The sequence below is a fragment of the Cimex lectularius genome, unplaced genomic scaffold (genome assembly GCF_000648675.2).
Source record: "Cimex lectularius strain Harlan isolate CLEC.00 unplaced genomic scaffold, Clec_2.1 scaffold216, whole genome shotgun sequence".
Lineage (NCBI taxonomy): Eukaryota > Metazoa > Arthropoda > Insecta > Hemiptera > Cimicidae > Cimex > Cimex lectularius.
This window is the reverse complement of record NW_019392801.1, coordinates 309,999-330,686: the sequence shown is the minus strand read 5'-3', so window position 1 is coordinate 330,686 and position 20,688 is coordinate 309,999. Positions and strand designations below refer to the sequence as shown.

At 34.6% G+C, this 20,688-nt stretch overlaps 3 protein-coding genes across 4 annotated transcripts; 2 read left to right on the top strand and 1 right to left on the bottom strand.

The window, feature by feature from the left end:
* The first annotated feature begins 106 nt into the window (after positions 1-106).
* LOC106669225 (adult-specific cuticular protein ACP-20-like) lies at positions 107-729 on the top strand. Its single transcript, XM_014398544.2, has 2 exons — positions 107-382; positions 439-729. Exons 1-2 carry the CDS (start codon positions 290-292, stop codon positions 670-672), a joined length of 327 nt encoding a protein of 108 aa, XP_014254030.1. The 5' UTR covers positions 107-289; the 3' UTR covers positions 673-729.
* An 8,614-nt stretch (positions 730-9,343) lies between these two features.
* Positions 9,344-16,142, top strand: LOC106669243 (adult-specific cuticular protein ACP-20-like). 2 transcript variants are annotated; one of them, XM_014398580.2, is made up of 2 exons: positions 9,344-9,481; positions 15,591-16,142. In XM_014398580.2, exons 1-2 carry the CDS (start codon positions 9,392-9,394, stop codon positions 15,819-15,821), a joined length of 321 nt encoding a protein of 106 aa, XP_014254066.1. In that variant the 5' UTR covers positions 9,344-9,391; the 3' UTR covers positions 15,822-16,142. The 2 variants fall into 2 exon arrangements, with proteins under 2 accessions (XP_014254066.1, XP_014254065.1); XM_014398579.2 differs by lacking the exon at positions 9,344-9,481 and adding an exon at positions 14,034-15,530 and having other exon boundaries at positions 15,591-16,086.
* Positions 12,467-12,914, bottom strand: LOC106669244 (adult-specific cuticular protein ACP-20-like). Its single transcript, XM_014398581.2, has 2 exons — positions 12,810-12,914; positions 12,467-12,749 (listed from the first exon to the last, which is right to left on the bottom strand). The coding sequence occupies exons 1-2, from the start codon at positions 12,897-12,899 to the stop codon at positions 12,519-12,521; spliced, it is 321 nt and encodes a 106-aa protein (XP_014254067.1). The 5' UTR covers positions 12,900-12,914; the 3' UTR covers positions 12,467-12,518.
* Positions 16,143-20,688: the final 4,546 nt, after the last annotated feature.

Sequence of the window (20,688 nt, the reverse complement as noted above, 5' to 3'; positions counted from 1 at the left end):
TTTTTTTTTTTTTTGTAAACATACATACATTTATTTTATTTTCCAAACCTACCCAATTACCTTAATTGGTAAAAATGAAAAACAAAAAAATTACAATAGAAGAAATCATTGTGTTAGTAAAAGATTGGTCAAAATGAATATGAAGTAACTGAATCAAAGAGGCGTAAAGCATTTGGTAATGTAATATTCAGATTAAGACTGGAGGGAAGGGAAATGACTATATAAGCCAGATTCGCTCACATTGAAGTCAGTCTTGATTTGGTTCTGACAATCCAAGCTTGAAGAAAAAATGAAATTATTCATCGTTCTTGCTGCCTGCATGGCTGTCGCTTCTGCTCTCTACGGCGGAGAAGAGGGTCATCATGAACACGTCGACTACTATGTATGCTGAGGACATCAACATTTTTTGAAATTAGTGACTTTTGTGTTTTTTTCCAGGCTCCTCCTCATTACAGCTTCGAGTACAAAGTTGAGGACAAGCACACAGGTGATTACAAGAGCCAACACGAAACCAGGGAAGGAGACAAAGTCAAGGGATTCTACATGCTGAAAGACCCCGACGGTACTGTCAGGGAAGTCCATTACACCGCTGACAAACACAACGGTTTCAACGCCGAAGTCAAGAGGGTCGGACACGCCGTCCACCACTACCCCCTGTACCATCATTACTGATTTTCTGTATAAACTGGCTGCATTAAAATGAATGATAAAAATTCTCTTGTTCTTAAATTCAAACTCTAGCGAATACCCTTAACGCATTCTTTATTTTTTATGTTTACATATGAACCTGGTCAATATATACACAAAACTAGTTAAATTTAGGTTTTGCCCATTAGTACTTAGTAACTTTTTACAAGACAAACATAACCATTTTCAAGCAAGTAACTTTTGGCATTTGCCTTTTTGCCACGAGGGCAGGAATTAGTTGAACCTTACTGTTTACAAAATACAAGGACAGATTCGCGATTCATGTAGGATTTGTTTCCACGTAAGGTGAAGTTTCGTCATAAGGTCAATTATATTTTATTGAACCCTAAGTATACAGGACTGCAGTTGAAACAATGCAAAATGAGATTTTTATCTTTTTTTTAATCTTTTTTTTTTATGAGGGCCCACAATAGCAGAGGTTATATCAGGTGTTTTGTTGAAAAAAGCCCATTTGTAAGTATGTCGGGTTCGAACCCGGGACCTTTACCTTACAGTGATGAGTGCCTAAACCGTTGCGGCCACCGACACCCCCTAGTGTCTTTATTAGTTTGTCAACAGTTAAAGAATAAAGTCGTGTCAGATATGTGAAAAGTTCTGATTCAAACTGTGTTCTTCAGTCAGGAAGGTCCAAACAGAGAAAGAGTCCATACAGGACAGTTTGTACCCTGATGACCTTTAGAGGGAGAACCTCTGGAAATTGTGAGAATCTGTTTACTACGGTGAGAGTTTGTGTTGAGAATGATCCAGCAGGTGAATGGACATGTCTAGTTGTTATGACATGAGTAATTTTTTCAGTTTTTCTCATAAGCGGGGAACACACCGATGCAACACTACTCGACATGACCTGAAGCCATCTGATGCAAATCCAATGTCCAATTTTCCATAAGATTGTATACTCCCACGCACATCTGCCCGACGCCAAGCAACACTCCCTACTCTACGCTACGCGATCCCCACTGTCCAGATTTTCGTCGGGTAGCATTGAGAACAGTCGAAGACAAAAGAAACCAGACACCCATATTTTTTGTAGTTTATTTTGAACTATGTATATGTAATTTTGTCATTTAATTACAACATGCTTAATTTAGTATAAACCAAATTAAGCGAGATCAAAAATTCATATGTTGAGCCAGAAACACACTTACCCAATGCTATGCGATATGACTTGATGTTACCTGACGCCTTGTCACGTTTTGGTAGGGTGTGCACATTATGCAACGAAATGTCCACTAGTAGTTAGTAACTTTTTACAAGACAAACATAACCATTTTCAAGGCAAAAGTAACTTTTGGTATTTGCCTCTTTTTTTGCCACGAGGACAGGAATTATTTGAACCTTATTGTTTACAAAATACAAGGACAGATTTACGATTCATGTAGGATTTGTTTCCACGTAAGGTGAAGTTTCGTCATAAGGTCAATTATATTTTATTGAACCCTAAGTATACAGGACTGCAGTTGAAACAATGCAAAATGAGATTTTTATCTTTTTTTTAATCTTTTTTTTTTATGAGGGCCCACAATAGCAGAGGTTATATCAGGTGTTTTGTTGAAAAAAGCCCATTTGTAAGTATGTCGGGTTCGAACCCGGGACCTTTACCTTACAGTGATGAGTGCCTAAACCGTTGCGGCCACCGACACCCCCTAGTGTCTTTATTAGTTTGTCAACAGTTAAAGAATAAAGTCGTGTCAGATATGTGAAAAGTTCTGATTCAAACTGTGTTCTTCAGTCAGGAAGGTCCAAACAGAGAAAGAGTCCATACAGGACAGTTTGTACCCTGATGACCTTTAGAGGGAGAACCTCTGGAAATTGTGAGAATCTGTTTACTACGGTGAGAGTTTGTGTTGAGAATGATCCAGCAGGTGAATGGACATGTCTAGTTGTTATGACATGAGTAATTTTTTCAGTTTTTCTCATAAGCGGGGAACACACCGATGCAACACTACTCGACATGACCTGAAGCCATCTGATGCAAATCCAATGTCCAATTTTCCATAAGATTGTATACTCCCACGCACATCTGCCCGACGCCAAGCAACACTCCCTACTCTACGCTACGCGATCCCCACTGTCCAGATTTTCGTCGGGTAGCATTGAGAACAGTCGAAGACAAAAGAAACCAGACACCCATATTTTTTGTAGTTTATTTTGAACTATGTATATGTAATTTTGTCATTTAATTACAACATGCTTAATTTAGTATAAACCAAATTAAGCGAGATCAAAAATTCAAGAGTTTTTATAAAAATTATTTAATTATGATGATTAAGCAGAAAATTTATCAAAACACCGGAATAACTTTATTTAAAACAATTGACTTTTTTTTTTAATTGGCCTTATGATCTTGCATATTAGCCATAGTACGAATTCTTGTGTTCAAATTGGGGGTTATCGGGAAAAAAGGGCCAGAGGTGACAGTGGGAATCGAACCCACGACCGTGGCGGAAGAGTCTCTCATGCTAACCACTCGGCTACCACGGTCCCCTGACTTAAAAAAAAAAAAAAAAAAAAAATTACTTTAACTTTTATTACATGGTTCTGCTCATAAAATATAACTAACAATTTATTACATGATTTTGCTCAAAATAATGCATTAAGAACAAAAGTTGACGCTTGTCGTTGCATAAATGTGCACACCCTACCAAAACGTGACAAGGCGTCAGGTAGCATCAAGTCATATCGCATAGCATTGGGTAAGTGTGTTCCCTGCTATAGACTGCGTATGTGGTTGTGTCTCACATCCCAGGATGACCTAGTTACGAAGACAGTCAAAAAATAGTTTGCGATATCCTCGTGGAATGTAGGATCTTAGAGGATTCGTATAAGTGTCGGAGTAGATAAATTTGGTCCATTCAATTTTGGATCTTGAGATTATCGTTCTGCTAAATTAGTAAGGTCGAGTGATTGTTTCTTTACTTAATAAGGTGGCTACCACATTTCTGGATGTTCGCTCTCACAATATTTGTGGCCTGAAGGGTCACCCCTATTGCTATTTGATGCATCCGACATCAGGCTTGGTTTTGGGTGTATTAAAAAAAAAAAGGAAGTAAATCGGGTCCAGTGAATTGATTGTTTCTATGAACTTGGCCATTTTAACTTTTCATTAAGCAGTGCCTGTATTGTCGCTGTTTTTGGTATAAAACAATGGTTTAAATTAATCATTCCTAGGAATCATCATAATTTTTTAAGTGTGTCAGGATACATGAAAAGACTTTTTTTTAAACGTGACTTTTCTGAATTGAATTAAACAAGTAAAAATATAATTTATTCTGTATATAATTTTTTCTTTTGGGTTAAACTTGTTTTATTTTTAACAACAGCATTGTTACGGGCATCGGTGGCCGCAACGGTTTAGGCGTTGACACAGCACTCCGAGGTTCGAATCTAGCGGCCTTGTATTCGAACCCGACATACAAATGGGCTTTTTTCAAAAACACCGACACCCCGAGGGTTGATATAACCTCTGCAAAAGAATTATTAAACATTATTTTTTTTATAGTACACTAAACCCGCACGACTTGTGAATATTGCGTTACTGTATGTCAAGGCGCCGTTAAAGCCTTGTAAAAATCCTTTTATTCGAGGACCATTTTTCTTGGAAATATTCTATAAATAGGTAATTTATGTCAGTAAGTATATCAATTATTATTATGATTATTATTATCTATAAATCTGTAATTACTGCAATATCTTAAAATAGAGCTTGTTGTTGAAACTTTAAATTATTGGGGATTTATTAAAAAAAAATTGGGAAACACTAAAAATTTAGCATCCTTATATAATAATAATATATAATTTATGTAAAGCATAATAATCTACTTTGTAATGAGAAAAAGAAAGAACAAAATCCTTTAAAAAAAACTAATAAGGAAGAGTGAATGGTGTTCTGGTAATAATGTAAAATTTTTACAGGCAACAAATAAAAAGAATATAAGGAGTGACATTAATGTATGAATTAATAAAATCAGGACTGCAGCTTTATTGGATTCACGGGGTAATATAAGCCGTATTAGTGGGAATTTTGTTAATATAATTAAACCGAGTCTGAGGAACCAATATTAAAATGGTCTATAAACATAACAGTCAGGAACTCAGAGAAGGTATTGATGCTAAATAAAGTGAAATTAAATCTAAAGATTGAGGACTATCCATGAGAATATACATTTTATATCGTTCTGAATTTGCCTGTCGATATATTCTGAGGATTGATTTTTTGAAATTCTCACACGCCTCCGTAAACCCGGCAAAAGGATTATTCTCATTAATTTTGATAAAAACTACTCCTTAGTAGATGAAAAAATGAACACTGAAGAGAACAGGTTAAACACCATTCACTCCGATCTAGAAAAATTTGAAAGAACATAGCCAGACGTATTAACTGAACAATTAGGACTTACACCTTTATTGAAAGGGGGAAGTAAAACTAATCGACAGGGCAAAAATTGAAAGAAAACAAATTAATTATCCACTTACTCCTCCCAAATTAAAAATTTTATGGGAAAAATATTTAAAAAATATCATTATTATTATATTATATGTGTCACGATCTGTTCTCAAGACGGGCCCAACTCTGAATCCTTTTTGTGAGAAACAGAGCCCCATAGGTCTTAATTGAACCTGAATACAGCTGATCAGGGTGCCTTGTATAATAAAATTTAATTAAAGTTTGAAAACAGTTTATTAAACGCACAAGAAAATAATAATTAAAATTAATACATTTCCTTTTAAAAGTTTAACTAACAAATTTTTTTTAAATTTAAATAAACAATCATTTCCTGCAAAGAATTTGCCAGACCATTTAGAACAAGGGTGGATATGTACTCACTATCTACAGTCAATCCGCTGTGGACCGAAGCACTCTATTTTAGGGAATACAACACTTTTGAGGACCACACACTTCTCTTGTCTATCATCTACCCGGAACGGGCTTGTTCACCTCTCCTCGACTGTCTCTTCCCAATCTCTTTTATTTTTTACTCTAGGCCTAATCACGGCATCTAAATCATAACATTATCACATTGAAATAAATGCAAATGTGACATATGTATATAAATCTGTAATTACTGCAGTATCTTAAAATAGAGCTGATTGTTAAAACTTTAAATTTGGATTTATTAAAAAAAAAGGTAAACTAATTGTGTTTGTTTTTGAAACTCGTAACCAAGTATTACTGAGATAGGCAAATTTTTTATAACTAGGAAGTCAAAATTCCAACTGTAGATCCCAATAGTTATTTTTAATTGATTTTTTTTTAGATGGTTCTACCATGGACCCGTTTACAGAAACTAACTTAAGATTAGTTTCTTCTAGCTTTTTTAGATTGATAAGTCCCAATTTAAGTAAATTGAGAAATAAACGTTCCGAAATTGAAGATCGAGAAGCTCCCGAATCAATGTGTTTTGGCGGATAGAACCTTTTGTAAAGTAACTGTTATGATTCCCACTGATACATTAGGATTTTCAAAATTTGTTGACAACGCAATGTCTGAACATTGTGGTACCTCTTTCTGTAAATACTTTGATTCTAATAAATCTAATTTTTGTATGAATTTCTTAAACATTTCCCTGTTAGAATTTAAATTTTGAGATTTTAAATTATTAATTGGATTTTTTTTATTCTTGTCGGAGTGTAAACTTTTGACGGGAATTTGGAGAAATTGATGTTGTTTGCCGTGGACTTGTCCTAGGATTCCCGAGTGTCCATGTTGGGATTCAACGGCCCTCTTCTGTTGGGACTTACCCGATTTCTCAATAATCCCTTTTTGATTGGTCTTATAAAATTTGAGTTTTTTTTTTTAATTTTTATAATGATCTTCGAATTTCAACGGTTTATGTTTAATTTGGTTAAAATATCGGATCGGTTCGGATAGAATTTGTTTTTCTGATTAACCTCTCTATGGGAATCTCTAGGCCTAAACCTCGCCGAGATTCACTACCGGTACAGTCTGTAAGATAATCCAAATCACAAACGCTTTGTTTTATGCAAGAGCAACAATACTTCGTATTATAAGATTTCGGAAAAATTCTGCCGTGGTATTCAGTATGACGTCTTTGATCCCAAATACGATTAAAATTTTCTGTCCTATTTAATTTTTTTACGAAAGGCCGTCTTTTGTTAGGATAATTCTGATACGCGTTCATATTATTATTTGTCCAATAATTATTATTAATTGGTCAATATGATTGTCTATTTGGTGGGTTGTAATTTCTATTTATTTGATTCCCATTATTTTGTAAAGCATAATTTCTTCTATAATTTATTTCCCAAAGTTGATATTATATTTAATTATATATTAATTTGTACATTATNTATTATATTATAATTTAATAATAACATTCGATTATGTATTTAATTTTTTGTTAATCTTGTTTTATTTAAAAAATAGCATTATTTTTATAGTACACTAAACCCGCACGACTTGTAAATATTGCGTTACTGTAGGTCGAGGCGCCGTTAAAACCTTGTAAAAATCCTTTTATTCGTGGACCATTTTCTTTGGAAATATTTTATAAATTATTACCTATAAATCTGCAATTACTGCAATATCTTAAAATAGAGCTGAATGTTAAAACTTTATTATTAAATTATGCTTAGTTTAAATTTAATAACAAATTCTGCTATAATGTGCATTATTTATTTTTATTACTTATTCATCTCTGTCTTTCTCTTGCAATCCTTGATAGTTTTAAATAAATGTCAGCTTTATTTGTTGTAGTTGAGAGAATATCCATGATTACTGTTATTAAATTCTTCTTTGATGAAGCCATTTGAGCAGCTTTAGGATCACGCATTGACTCTGACAAGACTCTGAAGAAGTGCAGTATGAAAAAAAATCAAGGTTTTTACTACTTTTTTTAGTTAACGTCATTGACTTTTTAAGATCTTGCAACCGATGTAATTTGTATTGGATGGCCATTTCTCAACTCTCCCTCTTACGTGACCAATGTAATGATACATAAAGATCTTAAGGATTTGTGAAGAATCTGATCGGAACACGCTTCCTCAAATTCCACTCTAAACTCTCCGTCCTAACCCACTAGCCCAAACTCTTTCCTCAATGTCCCACCTTTATAATCCACCAAACCATTGTTAGTCACGAGAGGAAAAAAATTATTTTTTTGCACTGGGGTGACCAGACTCGGGCAGAGGCGAGGGTGCCCTCGGCAAAATTGAGCGAGGTCTGGAAGAGGCCGAAGACGTGCGGGCGGCATTTGGAAGATGAAGGAAGCCCAGCCAGGGCTCAGCGGGGACGCTGGTGAGGAGTGGGGTCCGACGGGAGTGAACAAGGAGGCCTTGAGCTGAGACTGGTCGGTGTGGACGAGCGAGGCGAAAAAGTAAAACGTGACAGTGTATTATTTTATTATTTTTGGGACTTTTCTCATCGTCATGGAGTGGAGGGTTTGCGTGTGCGAGGGGAGAACCGTTCTGGAACGACAAGAAAAAGGACATACACGAGGTTTGAGCTTTTAAGTTATAAGATTGGTTTCTGGTTTTTTTTTTTTTTTTTTTAAATTCTGAAGAGACNTGCCAACGGACCGGCGAGGAACCGTAACACCATCTAAAACCCGATGGCTATGTGACCTCCTCACCTCCTCACTTAACCCCCCCCAACTTAATAAAAGAGAATTCTCTCCCCACTTGCTCAAAGTATATCTTCAGATATACATGATGTTGTATAAGATATATATGATCTTATCTTGTACAGATAGCAATAAATACAATAATAAAAATCCTTATTTTTTTTCGGTTTTGCCAAGTTTATAAAGGTTGTCTGGAGCTAAAGGAAAGTTATTTATTTATTTCAATTATTAAAGCTGCTGTTATTTTATTAATTCATTTTGCTCTCCTTTCACATTTGAAATTATAAATAGCCTAGATGATACTCGCACAATTTCTACCCACCGATAACGATTCTTCTCTGAAAATAACATATTTCAGAATTTTGGGGTAATTTATGAAGTCTTCTATTAAGTTTGTTTTATTCCACCGCTGCGAAGGAAGAAAGTTGACACAACAAATCTTGGCAATTTAATTGACACAATCATTCATCTTGGTAGGCTAACATTTTTTTTTGGTTTCAATGCCGAAGACGAGGGTCGGACATGCCGTCCACCACTACCCCCTGTACCATCATTAATGATTTTCTGCATAAACCAGCTGCAATAAAATACATCATATAAGAAAAATCCAGTCGTTCTTAAGTTAAAACCCTAAAAAACACGTATAAAGGTGTTGATACATGGGAGGCTAAGATTTTTTTTTTTTTTTAAGATAATTTCATTCATATATTGACACGCTATATAGCTACTGAGAAATCATGTGGAAATCATGACAGTGGAACCTTATGAAACTTGTCTTGCATTTTTTAATATTTCAGCATCATTGATCATTGAATGACAATTCAAGCTAATGTAGTCAATTGTGACACTCAACTCGTCTTCGAGTAAAAGTTTACGTATCATCTTTTATTGACAGTTTTTATAAAAAATCAAATATGATATGAATAATTGTTATTGGATGAATAATTAGAAAGTCAAGGAGGCGTAAACTATAAGGAAACGCAATAATACAATTAAAAAAGGGGGAGGAAAAGGAAGAGAGAGAGAAATGACTATATAAGCCAGATTTGCTCACATTGAAGTCAGTCTTGATTTGGTTCTGACAATCCAAGCTTGAAGGAAAAATGAAATTATTCGTTGTTCTTGCTGCCTGCATGGCTGTCGCTTCTGCTCTCTACGGTGGAGAAGAACGTCATGAACACGTCGACTACTATGTACGCTTTGGACATCAACATTTTTTGAAATTACAGTGACTTTTTTTTTTTTTTTTTTTTCCAGGCTCCTCCTCATTACAGCTTCGAGTACAAAGTTGAGGACAAGCACACGGGCGATTACNAGTAAAAAAAAGTCAGTGTCACGAGCGGGATTCGAACCCACGACCTTCGGCTAGTTTGATTGATAAACTTCTTCAGTCTTCTTGAAAAAGCCATTTCAGAATAGATGTAGCAATGGGCTTATTCTTCTTCTTTTAATATATTCTACTGTCAAGGGTACGACCAGGTTGGTGGGTCACCGATCAATTTTTTTTTGGTGATTCTACACTCCAAAATATCAGTCATGTATCTGCCACTTTTTAATGTTTTAAACAAATTGTTTTGAAAGTTGAAATTTTTGTTTTTTAATATTTTTGTCTTTCTACTTGCTCAAATCAACTATGTGAATATCTAATTTTACAGCGTTTTTGGGTAGATTGCTATAAAAATAAAAAAGAACCATCCTTTGGTTTTTATAACTATTCAAGAAATACACCCCCAGGGTGATTGTGAAAAAAAAAAACTTTGTATGTATGTAGGGTTCCAGTTCAGGGTTTCTAGAGCAGCAGCGTACTATGCCGAAAGTCGTGGGTTCGAATCCAAAGAAAAGGAAAGTCTGAGTGATATAAACATATAGAAGATATGCATGGCACATTTCAATTGTGATTTAAATTTTGTAATTATTCGTAGAGGGAAAATAAAATAGGATCTCCACAATTAGGGTAAAGACAGTCAGTCTAGAAGTGGACAAGTCCTTTCCGTGTAGATAAGAAACATAAAGCAGTGTGAGATCCTGAAAAGAGTTTAAAAAGTGTTGTAATCACTAAAAACTAGTGCTTTGGTTCAGAACGGATTGACCGTAAATAGTATCAATCCACCCTGGTGCCAAATCATCTTGGATTGCATGAAATTATTGTTTATTAATATTTAAAAAGTTTTGTTTCTTTTAAAATTAATTTATTTTAATTATTATTTTCTTGTGTAATTAATAAATTATTTTAAAACGCATAAAATTTTATTGTAAAAAAAGGACCTGATCGGTTTGCATTCAGGTTCGATCAAGACCTCTGGGGCTCTGTTCCTAATAAAAAAAATTCAGAGTTGGGCCCGTCTTGTTGAATCAAGAGGAAACTGTAACACGTGTAAGACTATTTTTGATCGAAATTATCACAAATTTTGCACTTCTGAATTAAATTTCATGAGTGGTTTACTACATTTTGGTATTAGGTTGTTAGATTAAGAACGAGTTTTTGTTTTGTTTGAAAACTTAATGATGCCTATGAAGAAGCATGCTTTAAGTCAGGTTACAAGATTAAAAGCATTTTTTTATGTTTATGCATGAGAAAAATATACTGTGATAAAGCATCGAAGCAAACAAGACAAGGAACCCAAGATATGCTCCCAACTAGTCATGGAGCGAAAATTGATTGGAATACCTTTAGAGAAAAATCAGTTGAGTCTATCTCCGAAAAATGGTTGACTTTTCTGTCTGAAGCTCTTCTAAAATCGTTTACTGAAGAATGGGTATATATTGAGTGCAAATAGTCTGAAAAAGTGCAAATAGACCACCAACTTGAGCTTAGATATAAAATATTTAATTAAACCTATATCAAAAACGGCACTCCAACTTTCATAAAAAAAAACTTATAACAATAAAAAGGCCATTGGAATTTGGAGAAATACTACTTGGAAGCAATATCTGAGCAAAGTTCAGCCACGCAACAGCTCGATGTGGAGGATTACCAAATGTTTTAAAAACCCGGGATGCCCAGAGGTATCCTGTGCTGAACCTTACTATCTAAAGTCAGAAAATATATAAGCTCAGCCAAGAAAACAGAGCTTTTGCCCAAGCCTTGAAAACTGTACGAACAACTCAGGTCTAGGAATGCTTAGAAGCATTAGTAAGCCACAAAGTGAAACACTTCTGTGAGACAGCTCAAAGAACTAATTTCAAATGAAATAAAAACCATAATAAAACTGTTAATGAGAAAACTCCTGGTGCCAAAAATATTAATAACAGAATGCTCAAAACTTCATCCAAGAAAGCACTTAGTGTTTTTGATCTGAATTCAATGGCAAAAATTTTTCAAAGGTAGTAATGCTGTGTGAGCCTGGAATCCCCAGAACTATAGGCCTATAAGTTTTCTGAGTGCTGTAAGTAAAGTCTGAAAAAGTAATCGACATCTGCATGAGAAAATTTATGGATTGAAATGCCACCTTGATGCTGGAACAGTTTGATGGTCTAAACTGTATCTACTCCTTTAGGAATTAACAGAAATACTGATAAAATCCCATTTTACCCTTAAATTAAAGCACATTTTGAAAATACAAGATAGAAAATAAACATTTCGCTGGCATGTACGTACTTTAGTAGAATAAATATTACATTCTCCACCATATGCTTACTGCCCCGACAGGAAGATATAATTTCCCCGAATTCAAATAAAGACCAACACAGGCCCAGCTTTGCAGATTAGAATGTGACTTGCAATTTCCATAAAAAAAACCATACTGGGATAATATTACTAGACAACAATAAAGCTCTTGATGTATGGCGTAATGGAATAATATGGAAGATGATTGACTGCAGGTTCTCCAACTATCTTATTAAAATGATAGTATTCTATATAAAAAATAAGAATTTGGAAATGGCAACTCGTCAACCACTTGATCTCAGGGTATTTCAGGGATCTGTACTAGGCTTTTCAGAATAGTCTTGTTATATTTAAACGATGTCCCTAGGTCAACTGACGTAGCATATTGGCTTCCATTAGCATTTTTCCAAATAGTTGGGCCTCTCCATATTTTTAAGTGGAAAGACAAGGTTTTTTTGCTTTATGTCATCACAACTAGCCATGGGGATACTCAATACAAGGTGCAATGTACTTTTTCAAACTGAAGGACAATGGAACTAGATTAAGTGATTTTTGATTAAAAAAAGAGAGAAAATTTTGACATATCACAGTTTTATTGCAACCAGTTTATACAGAAAATCTTTTTAATGATGGTACAGGGGGTAGTGGTGGACGGCGTGTCCGACCCTCTTGACTTCGGCATTGAAACCGTTGTGTTTGTCAGCGGTGTAATGGACTTCCCTGACAGTACCGTCGGGTTCTTTCAGCATGTAGAATCCCTTGACTTTGTCTCCTTCCCTGGTTTCATGTTGGCTCTTGTAATCGCCTGTGTGCTTGTCCTCAACTTTGTACTCATAGCTGTAATGAGGTGGAGCCTGGAAAAAACACAAAAATCATTGTAATTTCAAAAAATTTTGAGGTTGTCCTCTGCGTACATAGTAGTCGACGTGTTCGTGACGTTCTTCTCCATCGTAGAGAGCAGAAGCGACAGCCATGCAGGCAGCAAGAACAACGAATAATTTCATTTTTTCTTCAATCTCGGATTTTCAGAACCAAATCAAGACTGAATTCGATTTGATAAAATTAGGCTTATATAGGCCTTTCCCTTCCCTCCTGCCTTAGTTTACTGCATAACAGCATAGTTTACGCCTCTTTGACTCAGTTACTTCATATTCATTCAACTTTGCATTCATTATATTAAATTATTTTACAAGCTGAAGAGTACAGTAAAAATACTATTAGCTGTCTTTATCATATTACATGCTAGATTTTAATTATGAAAAGAACTAAGTCCTATACGAGTTTGACAAAATGTTTATTTCATTGAGAAAAGAATTTCTTTTAGGAAAGAACATCAGGAATGAAATTTATACACTTTTTTCCTTTGTTTATGATAAAGTAAGTCCATGTAAGTTGTAAAGTTTAGATTATTATCCAACCATATATCAACATACTTGACTGATGTTGACCAGGATATCACATCTACCCTGAAATTTTTGCCCAATTTGTTTCATGAAAAAAAAAAAATCCACCGTATTGGGTTGATCCTTATTTTCCATTTGCCGAAAAGCTTATCTATTTTCTTAATTTTGTTTAATCCGTTTCTTACCACCAGGAATACCATGAGCGCTGCATCATCAGCCAATATGCTACAACACTTGACACAGGGACATTGTTTAAATATAACAAGAATATTCTGGAGAGCCTAGTACATTTCCTTGAAATACCCCTGAGATCGAGAGGTTGACGAGTTGCCATATCCAAATTCCTATTTTTTAAGTAGGATACTATCATTTTAGTTAGTTAATTTGAGAACTTGCAGTCAATCATCTTAGATATTCCATTATGCCATACATCAAGAGCTTTATTGTTGTCTAGTAATATTACCCTAGTGTGGTTTTTTTTTATTGAAATTGCAAGTCACATTCTAACCTGCAAAGCTGGGTCTGTGATGGGCTTTATTTGAATTCGAGGAAATTGTATCTTCTTATTGGGGCAGTAAGCATATAGTGGAGAATGTAATATTTTTTCAACTAATTTATTCTACTAAAGTACATACATGTCAACGAAATGTTTATTTTCTATCTTGTATTTTCAAAATATGTGCTTTAATTTAAGGTTAAAATGGGATTTTATCAGTATTAATGTTAATTCCTAAAGGATCGGATAGTTTGGATCACCAAACTGTCCCGGCATCAAGGTGGCATTCCAAATCATAAATTTTCTCAGGCGATGTTGATTACTTTTTCAGACTTTACTTATAGGCCTATAGTTCTGGGAATCTGTATTTTCCGGGCTCATGCAGCGTTTCTACCTTTGGAAAATTTTTGCAAAGTATTCTAGGCATAGGAGGCCATTGAATTCAGATCAAAAACACTAGTGCTTTGTTGGATGAAGTTTCGAGCATATTAATATTTTTATCACCGGGAGTTTTCTCATTAACATTTTTATTGTGGTTTTTATTTCATTTGAAATTAGTTCTTTGTAAGTGTTTCACTTTGTGGCTTACTAATGCTTCTAAGCATTCCTAGACCTGAGTTGTTCGTACAGTTTTCAAAGCTTGGGCAAAAGCTCTGTTTTCTTGGCTGAGCTTATATATTTTCTGACTTTAGATATAAGGTTCAGCACAGGATACCTCTGGGCATCCCTGGTTTTTAAAACATTTGGTAATCCTCCACATCGAGCTGTTGCGTGGCTGAACTTTGCTCAGATATTGCTTCCAAGTAGTAAATCTCCAAATTCCGATGGCCTGACTTTGTATTGCTAAATAGGTTTTTTTTTTTTATGAAAGTTGGAGTGCTGTTTAATTTGATATAGGTTTAATTAAATATTTTATTTTCTAAGCTCAAGTTGGTGGTCGCCACCATTTTTGGGAGATAGACTCAACTGATTTTTCTCTGAAGGCATTCCAATCAATTTTCACTCCATGACTAGTTGGGAGCATATCTTGGGTTCCTTGTCTTGTTTGCTTCGATGCTTTATCGCAGTATATTTTTCTCACGCATAAACATAAAAAAATGCTTTTAATCTTGCAACCTGACTTAAAGCATGCTTCTTCATAAGCATCATCAACTTTTCACACAAAATTTAACAACTGTTTAATGTCATATGGTGCCAAAGGGGCAAGCAAAAAAATAAAATTAGGCTTGGGGAATTGTGGATAATCTTTACAACTACCAACCAACTGCTCTATCATGTCATGTTACTTGATTGTGAAAAAAGTTTGCAAAGGCTGATTTTCTTAGATTCCAGAGAGAGTTGTAAAAATCACTTGTCTGCTGCTTTTAGGACAGATCATCATGAAAAATCATGACTGGAACTAACAACACTTTAAAACTCTAACAAGTTCTAAAGTAATTTCGAAAGTTTCAATTTTTCCTGATTAATTTACAGTTAGTAAATCAGCCTAAGATGAAGTAAATATGATAACTGACTCAAAGAGGCGTAAACTAGGTGGTGCAATAATAAATTTATGCAGGAGAGAAAGGAAAGGCCTATATAAGCCTAATTCAATCACATCAAGATCAGTCTCGATTTGGTTCTGACAATCCAAGCTTGAAGGAAAAATGAAATTATTCGTTGTTCTTGCTGCCTGCATGGCTGTCGCTTCTGCTTTCTACGGTGGAGAAGAACGTCACGAGCACGTCGACTATTATGTACGCTGAGGACAAACTCAAAATGTTTTGAAATTACAGTGATTTTTGTGTTTTTTCCAGGCTCCTCCTCATTACAGCTACGAGTACAAAGTTGAGGACAAGCACACGGGCGATTACAAGAGCCAACACGAAACCAGGGAAGGAGACAAAGTCAAGGGATTCTACATGCTGAAAGACCCCGACGGTACTGTCAGGGAAGTCCATTACACCGCTGACAAACACAACGGTTTCAATGCCGAAGTCAAGAGAGTCGGACACGCCGTCCACCACTACCCCCTGTACCATCATTAAAATGATTTTCTGTATAAACCGGTTGCAATAAAACTGTTACGTCAAAATTTACTCTCTTTTTTAAAATAAAAAATCACTTAATCTAGTCTGATTGTTCTTCAGTTTGAAAAAGTACAACCTACACCTTGTTAGTATTGAGTATCCCCGTGGCTAGATGTGACACAAAGCAAAAAAAACCTATTTGGAAAAATGACTTCCTTGCATACGCTCTTTTCCAGGGATATTAAGGTTTTTAGAAAAAAATTTAATAAAATAAAAGGGAATTTTTGTAAAGTAAATTTTATTAACCTTTGGAACTTCAACCTCAGTTTGAACTTAAAACAAACAAATTAAACTTATATAAAAAAAATACAACATAGATAACAATAATTATTCTTCAAATATCCCTTACCCAACAACAAATTATTAAAACTAAAGCTATAAATACTTTTATTTAAAAAAATTGGTAATTATACCATGAGATTTCTCCATGTTTAGTTTCTGATGATGGTCCAGGAGCCCGAACGTCCATGTAATTTACTAAATTGAATAAAGGTTTTCAACCACGGAGAATTTGGAATTTTTCAACCTATCAATAGAGAAGATATGAACTGTGGAGTTGGTAATATATAAAATAAAATAAAGCTTTAAGATTAAAAAATAATAATATAAACAAAACCAAAAACAAATTCACCCACCCATCAAACTAAGGTTTTTGAATATATTTTGGTAGCCAAGCACCTCCTCGAAAGCCCCACTCACCTGACTTGAGGTCCAGTCGGTACCACCAATGCATTGGTCACCAAAGTAGGCACCACGGCACATTGGATGTGGGCTTGGCACCACACACTGTGCTAATAGATGGTCCAACCCTTGGCCCAAGATGGCCTATGCTCGCTTATTTTTCCTGTGCCGTGTTGGATTTCATGGTCGAGGAAATCGCTGCTGCAGCTTTGTGTTTTTCTAGGATTTATAAGTGTGAGAGAGGGAAGGAGAAAGAGAGGAGAAAAAAGATCAAGTCTCAATTAATCTTTATTCCATAGGTACCAAGGGGTATGAACATTCCTATAACATATAAACACTGAAGATGGCGAAATTCCAATCTTGCCTGACAGACAAACCCAGCGAGGCATAAATAGAGCATAGAGGCCGACCAGGCATAAATACTTCTGCATTCCAAATTATAATAATTAAAATTCAGGACTAGTAATCGATGGTGTGAGACTTTTGAAACTGGTATTATTTTCCTCCTTTGGCTTTTCTTTTTCTTTGTCACCCTAATTCTCTCGCTTAGTTAGTCTCCATCCACGTATAAAATAGCTCTTATTGTTGCTCTGTAGAATAATAATGTCACTTTTGCATTGACCCATCTGTAGTTAGATTTTAGGATTTTAAAATATTTTCCTGACTTCGTACCTAAACGTTTTATGTGTTTTTTCAACTTAACGTCTTCGCCCAATTTTATTTTTTTATTCCTTTTTATGGAAGCATTATTTTTCTCGAAAATGTTGAGGGATTTTTCAAGACAGGCTTATTCAGTTTTCACTCAGCCAGACTTCGATCAAGGACGTGTTTTCTTGCTTTCTCTTGCCCTATGTTGACTTCTTTATGAATTGTGTATACAGACATAAAATAAAATATTGACTTCTGGGGTAAGTTATTATCAAGAACAAAAATTAAAAAAAAATAGGGCTTAGCTTCCCGCCTTGAAGTAGTCCTTTTTGCACACAATATGGACTGACTGTTTCTTCCCCTACTTTCAAGAAAAATTTCCTGTTCAATATTATATTTTTTTGTTAACTTGGGATATCCTAACTAACTTTGAATGATGGCCTATTGCCATAATTTTTATAGGTAGAATAGTAGAATGAGAGTCACACTATTGTAGGTACCAACTAAGTCTAAAAAAGCAGCTAAACAAGATTTATTTGCAGTTAGACTTAGTTAAATATCTGTTACGATCTTAACGATGTTCTGTATAGTGGGTTTACCTTTGTGGAATGACTAACAAGATGGAATTTTATGTTTAACCTCTACTCACCATTCCGTACGATTTTTAATCATTCTCTCAAAAAAAAATTTTTTTTTTTTATTATATGAGGTTAATGTTTCCTCTGAGGAGGACCAAGCATTCCTTCTATTGGAGGGGGGGAAACATCCCCATATTTTGTTAAATATATTTAGGAAGTGAAATTGTTTTTGGGGTGTAATTTTACTAATACATGTGTGTTTATCAGTCATAATTGAAAATATGGCAAAAAAAGAGGTAAAAATTGGAAAGGTTGTAGGTTGAGATGAAGATTTGGTGTCTGGATGGATTGAAGTCATAACAGGTCGAGGGTTAGAGCAGAGGCTAGATTGAACCGAAAGTCGTGGGTTCGAATCCTGTTGACACTTGCTTTTTCAACTCAACCAAGGCTTTAGATTAAAGAGTACAAATTTTCTAATATATTACAATTAAGGTTTTTAGTTGAAATAAAAAAGCTAGTGTCACGAGTGGGATTCGAACTATCGTGACCTCGATCCACTCGGACATCAACTTCCTATCTCAACCCCACTTTATGAGTTTCCCCTCCTTTTTGCCATTTTTCAAATGTCGTGTAATCGGATTGGATTCTCGACGACAAATGAAATGGCCACGGAGAGCTTTAGTGAAGTGTACTTCATTTTAATCATTAAATTCACTAATTTCTTAATTGATAGGAAGTTGATGTCAGAGTGGATCGAGGTCACGATAGCTCAAGTGGTAGAGCAGCGGCGTATCTAGCCGAAGATCGTGGGTTCGAATCCCGCTCGTGCCATTAACTTTTTTTTCATCTAAACTAAAAACCTTAATTAATTGTAATGTATTAATTGGTCAAGCGGACCACGAAATCAGTGAATTTTCTAATATTATGAATCATAATAATTCTAAAATTAATATTAATTCAATTAATTACATAGACACCAACTCCTCTTCTCAACCTCGAATTTTCCTTCTTTTTGCCAAATTTTCAAATGTCGTGTAATCAGGATTTGAACTCGCCGACTTATGAAGTGGCCACGGGGAGCTGTTAGCTAAGTTACTAATTCTTTAAATATTTCAATTAATTATTCTTATCTAAGGTCTTGGTTTAGATGAAAAAGTTAGTGTCACGAGCAGGTTTCGAACGACTTTCGGCTCATTATGCCACTACTCTAAGATTTGTTGCTGTCCATGTGGAACGAAGTCATGATACCTCAAGTGGTTAAAGGTGTATTGAACCAAAGGTTCAAATTACGCCCATGACACTAATTCTGTTATCTCAATCAAGACAGATAAAAAGAATACTTAATTGAAATAATTAATATAGTCAACTACGATGACTAAAATATGTGGATTTTATCGAGACCAAGTGCAGAACTGTTGCTACTTTTAAACGCCATCTTAAGTTCTGCTATACTGAAATACGTTAATCAGCAGGATGTTATTTTCTTCCGTATATTTTTGCTATACTAATCTGGTGTTACGGAGCGTAGGGATTTCTAGGGCTGTTGACGTTTTTTAGTTGATGACGATGAGTTTTTATAAAGAGATCTTATGCTGGATCCTGTCATTTGTTATTGGGTTTTGAATACAGGGTTGCATATCTTGCAAAGCTTTCCCCATCAATTTCATTTTGCTTATAGCTTTTTTAGATTCTGCGCATGCTTTCTTGTATTTTACAGTTGTCAAAAGTTAGGTTTAATAAATATTGATTGTTTTTGCGATGTGATTTTGGAGGCTGTTTTCATTCCAGAAAATTAAAGTTTTATTTTTCTTTAGCTTTAAGTTATTGATATTATTTATTATTGCTACAATTTATTTTGCTTTAAACAAATTAATTGGTACAGCGTTTTCAGCTGACAAATTAATTTGGTTAATAATTCTGTATGCGCATTCAAATTCTTTGTGGGTATCCATTAAATTTCAGAATTTTTCTCAATACGACTTATTTATGTTTCACTCCCTATTCTTATTTTCTGTACATTTTTCAGTTTTATTATAACTTTACTAGTTTTGGTAGATGGTTTGAACATAATGGATCATCTACCATCCATTCACAATCGATGCTTTATCAATAGTAGATAGATTTCTATAAATAGAAGCTGGGACTAGTGTATAAGAACAGTCGTTTAAATAAAGAAAATTCTTTTCCACCAACCAGTGTCTCGAGAACACTTGCACCTAGGCGCTTCGCCCATCACTCCTCGATACGGGGTTCAACTAGGAGAGGAGTCGCTCCCGCCTTTGGCCAAGCCCCTCGGGCATCAAACCTGTCATTCCAGGTTGTGACAAAGGACACATTTTTTCCCCTGCAAGGAGTGTGTTCATGTAGGGAAGATTACAAGGGATTTAGTAAATGTTTATGTAGACAAATACATCACCTAACTTTTGACCGTTTTCAAAATCGATTAAATTTACTTACAATGTATAGATTTTTCATAACAAATTCTTTTACTTATAGTAAAACCATATTAAAAATTAAAACAAGCAGAATTTAAATTTGATTGTTTTATGTATAGATAGAAGATAATGGTTATTTGATTTCTGATAAGGATTAGATATACAAATAAAATTGAACTAAACATTGCACTTGATACTACACAATTACTGAAACCTTAAAATCTATAAAAAGAAATAGTACTATAAATTTATCTGAAAATGTACAAGATTTCAGAATAATACTGAGATTGGTTGAACTATATATTATTATTTAATAATCGTTTATTGGTTGAATTACAGACTGCTTGCTTCATAAAAGAAATAGAGACTTATATTTGTAATTAACTTACCTTTAAAGTTTGTATTCGTTTAATCTTGAAAAGTGACACGGTAATAGTCTGTAATTCCTTTTTAAACATAAAAAAATTAAATAAACTATTTAAC